The sequence below is a fragment of the Pseudopipra pipra genome, chromosome 16 (assembly GCF_036250125.1).
Source record: "Pseudopipra pipra isolate bDixPip1 chromosome 16, bDixPip1.hap1, whole genome shotgun sequence".
Taxonomy (NCBI): Eukaryota; Metazoa; Chordata; class Aves; order Passeriformes; family Pipridae; genus Pseudopipra; species Pseudopipra pipra.
This window is the reverse complement of record NC_087564.1, coordinates 1,645,107-1,653,499: the sequence shown is the minus strand read 5'-3', so window position 1 is coordinate 1,653,499 and position 8,393 is coordinate 1,645,107. Positions and strand designations below refer to the sequence as shown.

General features: G+C 63.6%; 1 protein-coding gene across 2 annotated transcripts; it reads left to right on the top strand.

Moving 5' to 3' along the window:
* Positions 1 to 1,989: 1,989 nt before the first annotated feature.
* On the top strand, positions 1,990 to 6,297 carry METRN (meteorin, glial cell differentiation regulator). 2 transcript variants are annotated; one of them, XM_064672546.1, is made up of 5 exons: positions 1,990 to 2,833; positions 3,887 to 4,308; positions 4,478 to 4,537; positions 5,147 to 5,253; positions 5,404 to 6,297. In XM_064672546.1, exons 1-5 carry the CDS (start codon positions 2,493 to 2,495, stop codon positions 5,461 to 5,463), a joined length of 990 nt encoding a protein of 329 aa, XP_064528616.1. In that variant the 5' UTR covers positions 1,990 to 2,492; the 3' UTR covers positions 5,464 to 6,297. The 2 variants fall into 2 exon arrangements, with proteins under 2 accessions (XP_064528616.1, XP_064528615.1); XM_064672545.1 differs by having other exon boundaries at positions 1,993 to 2,833; positions 5,147 to 6,297.
* The last annotated feature ends 2,096 nt before the right edge of the window (positions 6,298 to 8,393 follow it).

Genomic DNA, 8,393 nt, shown 5'->3' with positions numbered 1-8,393 from the left:
GGCATCCTGGAAATACTTAAGGGGGCTTGGAACAGCAATGGAGAGAGGCTTAGTGCCAGGACCTGTACAGACAGGAGAAGGGGCTGACAATTTTAATTGGAAGAGAGTGGATTTAGATTGGATATAAGGAGGAAACACGTTGCAGGGGAGGCAGTGAGAAGTTGGAGGAGCTGTGGGTCCCCACTGGGCTGGAGCAGCCCGGCCCTCCGGGAATGCCTCTGCCCAGGGCAGAGGTAGGACCGGGTGGTCTTTGAAGGTCCCACTGGACGAGTCGATGCTCTGCTTCTCTGCGGGAGGTGGCTTTTCCCCGCCCCACCCGAGTCCCCTGGGGTCCACCGGGGTCCCCCCGCCCGGGGGTGGCGATTCGCGGCCACCGTGCCCGCGGTCACCAGAGGGCACTGCGAGCCCGAGCATCCCGGAGACACTCGGGGGGACCGGGGCCAAAAGGGGGCCCGGAGCGACCCGAGAGCCGCCACAGGGGCCGGAGGCTTCGGAGAGCTCTCGGGGGGCGGCCGGCACCCAGGCCCTCCCAAGTCCCCCCCAAGTCCCACGGGGACAACCCCCCCTATGGCAGCCAGGGACAAAGGGGACACGGCAGGGTGCTGGGGACAGTCAGGGGGCACGGCCACAGGCCAGAGCTCCAGGCACGGCTGGCATCCCCGTGGGCGCCCAGAAATGCTCAGCCTCATCAGCTGGTCCGGAGATCTGAGACAATAGTGGGGTGCTGGGGGGGCTTTGCCCGGTCCCAGCTCAGCCCCAGCTCTGATGGGTGTTCCAAAGGGGCTCCTGACCCCCCAGTTGCCATGCCCCAAATGAAGAGGTGGCCCATGCCATGTGGAGGGAAGCCAGGACTGGTGGCCACGGTGTTTTGGTCAGGCTGGTGCCGAGGTTTAACCAGCAACACCCGGTTAAGGTGGGTCGGGGGCCGTTGGGGGTCCAGGGGTGCAGACCCAACCCTGGGTGCTGGCATTAGGGTAGATACTGCCATGTATCTGTGGCAACAGTGGCACCCACTTCCAGCCTCAAACACCCATGTCCCACCTCCCTGCATGCTGGGGTGTCCCAAGGGAACATCCCCCGAGGGCGCTGAGCACCCACCCCGGTGGGGGATCGGTATCCATGGGTTGAAGTTCCTGTCTGGGGACTGCAGTGCCTCACATCTCACCCCTGGTGCCACCTCATCTCTGGTGTCACCTCACCCCTGGGCATCTGGCTGAAGCCATTTGCTTGTCCTCGGCTGGATTCCCTGCCCAGCTCCAAGCCCAGCTCCCCTCACTTCCCCATGGTGACAGCGGATCGGCCCCAGGACCGTGTCCCCCCATTCCGGGGTCACTGACCCCCCGAGGCACAACCAGACTCTCGACCCAGCCACCCTCCAGCAAACTCCACAAGGCAACTGATGAGCTCGGCACGAGGGCCAGCAGAGAGCCCCCCACCCCAACCCCAACCCCCCTGACACCCCGACATCCCGGCCGGCTCCACCTTAACCCGCAGCCCCTCCGGCCCCTCATTTTCCACGGATTCCAGCAGCGTGACTTCTTTCAGCATCATTTCATGGCCGGAGGGCTGTGAATCCTCCTCTCCCCGCCCGCCTCCCCCTCCCCTTCCCCCCTTCCCCTCTTTCTTCCCACCATCCCAGTTTACAATCCCTCATTTCCATTCCGCTCCACCCTCTGGCCGGGGACTTTGTTCCCGGCCTGTATCATCCCATCCCAATTGTTCGGTGTTTATTTCAAACATTTTGGCGGGCTGTCACTGCATGGAAACTTAATTAATGGTGGGGTCTGTGCTGGTGGCACAATAGCGGCTGGAAGGGGGGTGGTGTAAAAAATCCCAAGGTTTGGAGGGGGGGAGCTGGGGGTTCGGATATGTGTGACCTCTGTGTCAGGCCCACTGCCACGTGCCTGGGCTCCCTTGGATAGGAAAGTGTCTGGGGGGGGTGGGTTGCTGCTGGGGGTTGGGGGTAGTAGGTTACAAGAAGGTTGGGGGGGTGTAGCTTTTTGGGTACACAGTTCTAGGGCGGTGTAAACCAGGGGGGCTGTAGTCTGGGGTGTGCATAACTTGGGGGGAACACAGCCTGGGGTGTGCATAACTCAGGGTGTGGACAGCCTGTGGTGTGTGTAACTCGGGCTGGGATGTTTGTGTGACTCTTGGGGGTGTGTGCAAACCAGGGGGCCTGTAGTGTGGGGTGTGCATAGCCTGGGCTATAGATTGGGGTGTACCCAGCCTGGGGTGCATACAGGTGGGGGTGCATACAGGTTGGGGTGTGCACAGTTTGGGGCGTGCACAGTTTGGGGTGTTCTCAGCCTGGGGTGTGCACAGGTGGGGTGTACCTGTCCTGCAGTGCCTGTAGCCCTGCTGTGCACAGCCACGGGTGCACAGAACTCAGGGCACACCCCACGGGCGGAGGGTCCCTAAGCTGGGGTGCCCCAGCCCTGCTCCGGTGTCCTGTGCCCCGGGCTCAGCCGTGACCCCTTGGCCGATGTTCCCCCATGCCGGGGGGCGCGGGGGAGCCCCGGGGGGCTCTGGGGCTGCGGCAGCGGCGAGTGCCGGTGCCCCGGCGGCGGGGAGGGGGCCGAGGGGGCTGCTCCGGTGCCCGCCCCTCCGCCGCTATTGGCGGAAAGTTCGGGGCGCGCCGCGGGGCGGCGGCCGCGCTGCCCCGTCCCCGCCGCCCCGGCCCCGGTGCGGGAGCGCTGCGGGCAGGGCCGGGCCGGGCCGGGCCGCCCGGGGCCGCCGCGGGCGCGGCCATGTGGGCGCTGCGGGCGCTGTGCCTGGCCGGGCTGGGGGCGGCCATCGGCGGCGTCTCAGCGGACCAGTGCAGCTGGAGGGGCAGGTAGGCACCGGGAACACCGGCACTGGGAACGTCGGGAACGCCGGCACCGGCAACACCACGCTGGGGGGGGCAGCGTGCCGGGCGGGTCCCCGCCGGGCACACGCGGGTCCCCGGTTCGCAGCCCCCAGGGGAGCTCCTGCCGCCCGGGCAGGGCAGGTTCGGGGAGCAGTGGGATGGCTGCTCCCCCCCCTCCGCCCTGTCGACCCCCAGGGCTGACCCCCCTCCCGCATCAGTGGGGAGGGTCATAGGGACCTTCCTCTGCCTCAGTGTCCCCAGTCCTGCCTGTGGCTGCCCTCCCCCGCCTCGAGGGATGCTGGTCCCCCCGCGGGGCTCCCCGCCCCTCCGGGACCCCTTTCCTCGGCCCCCCTCACCCGTGAAGCCCATCCCGGTGGCCGGCGGGACACTGAGCCCCCCGGCAGGGCCCGAAGCACCGCCCGAAGGCGCCGAACTTCGAACAAAGAGCCGGGGCCCGCGAGGAGGGGCTGCCCCATGCGGGGGCTTGGGGGGCCATGAGGGCTACACCGCCACCAGCATCCTGGTCGGGACAAAGCAGCCCTCCGGCTGTCCCTGCTCCCCCCACGCTGGTTTCCCCGCGTGTCTCTCCCACGCTCACAGTGCCGCGGGAAAGAAGTAGCTCCGGGCATCATTTACGTGTGAGTGTGTGACCCCAGAATCCACTGGGGATCCCCAGAGTGGGGATGCATGGGAGCAGGTGACCCCAAGGCTGTGGGCACCCTGGGGGTGGCTTGGGAGCCCACACTGGGTGCAAGGGAGGCTGTGCTGTTGCACCCCCTCTTCAGCCCCTCCTAAAAGTGCTGGGGGACCACAAGCACCCCCAAATGATGCACTTGCACCCCAAGTCCAAGTCATTGAGGGTTTGGTGCTGTTCCTCCCTGTGGCCATCCCACAGGCCTCCGCAGAGGTGCTGTGTGGGAGTGCAGGATGCTGCTGTGCTGGGGGACACGGGCGGGGGTGACACGGGCGGGGGTGACACTGGCTGGGGGCTCTCCATCCCTTGGGGGGTCCCTGCTGACGGGGTGCTGTCCCCCACAGTGGGCTGTCACAGGAGGCAGGCAGCGTGGAGCAGCTGTCCCTGCACTGCGCCGAGGGCTCTCTGGAGTGGCTGTACCCCACGGGGGCCCTTCGTCTCCGCCTGACCCCCCGCCTGCCCCCCACCACCGCCGCTGTCAAGGGCGGGAGCCCGCAGCACGTCACCGCCTGCGTCAAACCCACTGGGACCTTCCGGGGGGCTCAGCTTTACCTGGAGAGGGAGGGGGTGCTGGAGCTGCTGCTGCCAGAGGCCCCCCGGCCCCGCGCCCGCTGTTTCAGCTGGCTGCCCCAGGAGAAGGTGGCCCTGTTCCTGCAGGCCACCCCACACCCCGACATCAGCCGCCGCATCGCCGCCTTCCGCTACGAGCTGCGGGGGGACTGGCTGGCCCGCCCGGCCCTGCCCACCGCCAGCCTCGGGGCAGAGGGTGAGTGCCCAGCGTCCCCTCACCCGCCTCAGGGTCCCCTCCCCTTGCCGGGGTGGCTGTGAAGGCGAGGAGGAGCGGGATTGGGGTGGTGTCCCCCCGCAGTGCCACTGGCAGTGGCGGGTGGTGACGGGTGGTGGCGGGTGGTGACGGGCTGTGCTTGGCCTTGCAGGCGCGTGTCGGCCGTGCAACGACACCGAGATCCTGATGGCCATTTGCACTAGTGACTTTGGTGAGTGGGGACCAGGGCCAGGGCAATCAGAGTGGGGGAACAGCCCCACAGGCAGAGCTGGGCCCCCTCCGAGCTGGGCTGGGCTGGGCTGTGGCCAACGGGGACAGAGGGTGCTGTGGCATGGGAGCAGTGATGGGAATGGGGATGGAGATGAGAATGGGGGCAGGAATGAGGATGGGGATGGGAATGGAGAAGGGGTGAGGGATGAGGATGAGAATGGGAATGGGAATGTGGATGTGAACAGGGATGGGGATGGGAGCTGGGATTAGGATGGAGGACGGGATGGGAATAGGAAAGGGAGTGGGGATGAGACAAGGATAGGGATGGGGATAAGGATGGGAGTGGGAATGCAGATGGAGACAGAAATGTGGACAGGGATTGGCATGGGAATGGCGATGGAGATGCGGATGAGAATGAGGATAGGAATGTGGATGGGAACAAGGAAGGGGATGAGAATGGAGATGAGGACAGGGATGGGAATGGGAGTGGAGATGTGCATGGAGAAGAGAATGGGCACAGGAATGGGAATAGGGATGGAGACAAAGATGGGGATGGGAATGGGTCAGGGACAAGGACATGCTGACACCTCTCCCTTCCTTCTCCCCACAGTGATCCGTGGCAGCATCCGGAGCGTGTCCAACGACGCGGAGCTGCAGGAATCCATCATCGGGGTGAGCGCCACCCGCATCCACCGACAGAAGTTCCCGCTCTTCCAGGTGGGCGGGCGGCCGGGGCGGCCCGTGGGCAGCATCCGCACCCCCCTGCGCTGCGGGGTCAAGCCGGGCCCCGGCACCTTCCTGTTCACGGGATGGCTGCATTTTGGGGAGGCCTGGTTGAGCTGCGCCCCCCGCTACCGGGACTTCCAGCGCATCTACGAGGGGGCCCAGCGCACGCGCCAGAACCCCTGTGAGTTCCCCGTGGACTGAGCGGCTCCGGGAGTGCGACCCGGCCCCGCGGGACCTGGGGGACCCCTGGCAACGAGAGTACCCCGGGGGACACAGGGACGGTGCCCGGAGGGAGGGCAGCACATCCATCCTCGCCGTATGGCTGGACTGTGGCAGCGCCTGCCGGCGGGCTCGGGGGTTCTGGGAAAATCTTGCTGCAGGAGAAGGGATTTTCCCAGGGCACATTTTTCCGTGGGCTCCAGGGACCTGCCTGGGTGAGGGCTGCAGTGGTACGGGGTTGGGGCTCCCAGGGGACTGGGTTGCTGCATGCTCAGGAGATGCTGTGGGGCAAGTGGGTCTGGCACCAGGGGCAGCCAGACCCCCAGACCCCGGCAGGGCTCGAGGGTGGGTGGCAGTGGTGGCCAGTCCAGGGACACGGTGGGCACAATGGGGTGTGGAAGGGCCAGGAGATGGATTTGCAATGTTGAGGGTGGAAGAGGGAGTGGGCAGCAGCGAGCCTGGCCCTGGCCCTGCCTGCAATGCAGGGCACAGGCAGGAGCTGTGGAGGGGATGCTGAGGAAGAGGAGTGAGGCCGAAGGGAGCAAGGGGAATGGTGAGGTGGGAAGAAGGCTGAGCAGAGGTGCCCTTGGCACAGCCAGGGCAGGACCAAAGCGCCAATGCAGGGAGGTGCTGTGGGAACAGGGAAAGGTCACTGTGCCACCCGTCACCGGCAGCCTGCGGGTGACTGGCATTGAGGCACAACGTGACAGCCGGGGGGAATTTTGGACCGTGGGGGTGGGGGGCATTGTATGTGCACTAAAGTTATAATGATACCAAATTTGTGACTTTTTTTTTATAAACTAAGCTGTATTTGTAGCGTGTGGCTCTTGTTTTCAAAAAGCTGAGCGGGATGTTCAGTGCTGGGCACCGCGGTGAGTGCCGGTGCTGGTGTGTGCCACCCGCCTCCCCCTGTGCCAGCTCCAACCACCAGTCCTGCCTCCTGTGGGGCTGGAAACAGCCCTGATATTTATATATCTACATATCTATCTACAGAGTCAGATATATTGCTGTTTGCACGTGCTGCATCCCCTGGGATGGGTCACTTTGGGTATCCCAGGGTGAGGGGGCTGGGGTGGTCCCGTGCCGGGTGGGTGACAGCAGAGCTGCTGTCAGGGCTGATTCTTGTCAGAGTTGTCAGCCACAAGGCTTCATTGTGCCGGGCTGTGCCATTCCAGCATCCAACCCTGCTGGCTCCCACCCCTCCGCTGCCCCCAGCCAGCCCCCGCCTCGGGCTCCTGCTCCTCTGGCTGTGCTGTGTCCCTGGGGGTGGAGGGGATGGGACCCCTGAACAGGGATGGGACCTGGAAACCCCAGCTGGGGGTGGGGAACAGGACCCCCAGATAGAATTGGGATATGGAACCCCCAGGTGGGGATGGGGCACAGGACCCCCAGTTGGGGTTGGGCATGAGAACCCCAACAGGGGATGGGACATGAGTCCCCCAGTTGGGGATGGAGTACAGGACCCCAACCAAGGACCTTTTCTCCTCATCAGTGATGCCCATAGGTGCTCATCACAGGGAGGCATAGCTCCTGAGCCCCCCCAGAGCCCCCGAGCCCCCCAGATCACCCAAGCCAGACTTATGCCACACATCCACTTGTACTTAAACAACTTCTCAGTCTTGTTTCAATAATACCTTTTCAAATATCACCATCCAGGATGAACTTCTGGGTGTTTGGTTCCTCTGCTGACCACAACACACTTTTCCTTGCCAAAAAACTGTTTCCAAAGAATGCTGTGGGCTTTGGAGCTTAATTAAATATAAATATCTATATGTGTGTGTGTATAGAATGATCTGGCTGTGATAAGATCCTGGTGGGTTTGATACACAACACATGTTTTCCCTTGAGAAGAGTTTGATGCTTATTTTATGTTTTACTGCCAATTTTATACCGATGTATTTTGATTTTTTTCCTTTTACTGCCCCATTTTTGGGCTGGGCTGGGCTGGGCTCTGAGGGCAGGATGTGGCTCTGGGGAGGGGGATGCTCCACGCCGGGTGCTGGAGGATGCCAGCATCCCCCTGGAATTTGGCAGCAGGCAGGAGCCAAGCAGGGCAGGGGGAAGGGGGAAGGAGTGGGAAACCCAGCGGAGGAGGAAAAACGAGGCTGGAAAAGCAATAAACGAGGTGCAAAGGGAATTGTGCTGCCCACGGCATCCTCTGTTCACTCCGGGGGTAAATCCTGGCGGCTCTGGCCCTGCAATCCAGCACATTCCTCGTGGCCGAATGACGGCGTTTAACGCGCGGAGCATCCGGCGCTTTTCTGTCCCACAGCAAAACCTCTTGTTTTTCTTCAAATCTGTTTATTTGGTCAAACCAGCTCACTGCGCTGCAGCGGAAAGGGCTGTTACTCTGCTCAACCTCCGCCACAGAGATTTTTGGGCTGTTTTTAGTGCCCTCTGCCTCATGTCAGGTTGGGTCGCCCGCCCTCCCTTCCCCCGGTGCTGGCTCCTGCAGTGCTGGGCCCCGGCCAGGGCACTAACACTTCCTATGGGATCACCCCACAGGGCAAACAGGCAGATGGTGCCTCAGTTTCCCCACTGTGGGATGGGGATCACAGCTCTTCCCCGTGGCTCAGGGTGGCCACGGCACCAGGCAGCATCCCATGGCTCCAGCATCTCCATCGCCCCAGGGCCAGGCATCCAAGCACTTCCCCAAAAGCTGAGTCCAGCCTGGCCAAGCCATACTCCTGCCTGGCCTGTTGGCACCCGTGGAGGGTGAAAACACAATGAGATAAACTCCAACCCAGGGAATATTTCCTCTGCAGGATGGAAAATGTGGTGTGAGGCAGCACCAGCGAGGGGGGCAGGATGGGGGACACGGTGTGAGCTGGGGGGTCTGAAGGGGCTCGGACAGGGGTGGCCATGGTGAAGAGCTATGGTAGCACCCTGTGAGCCCAGGAAAGGGTGACCCT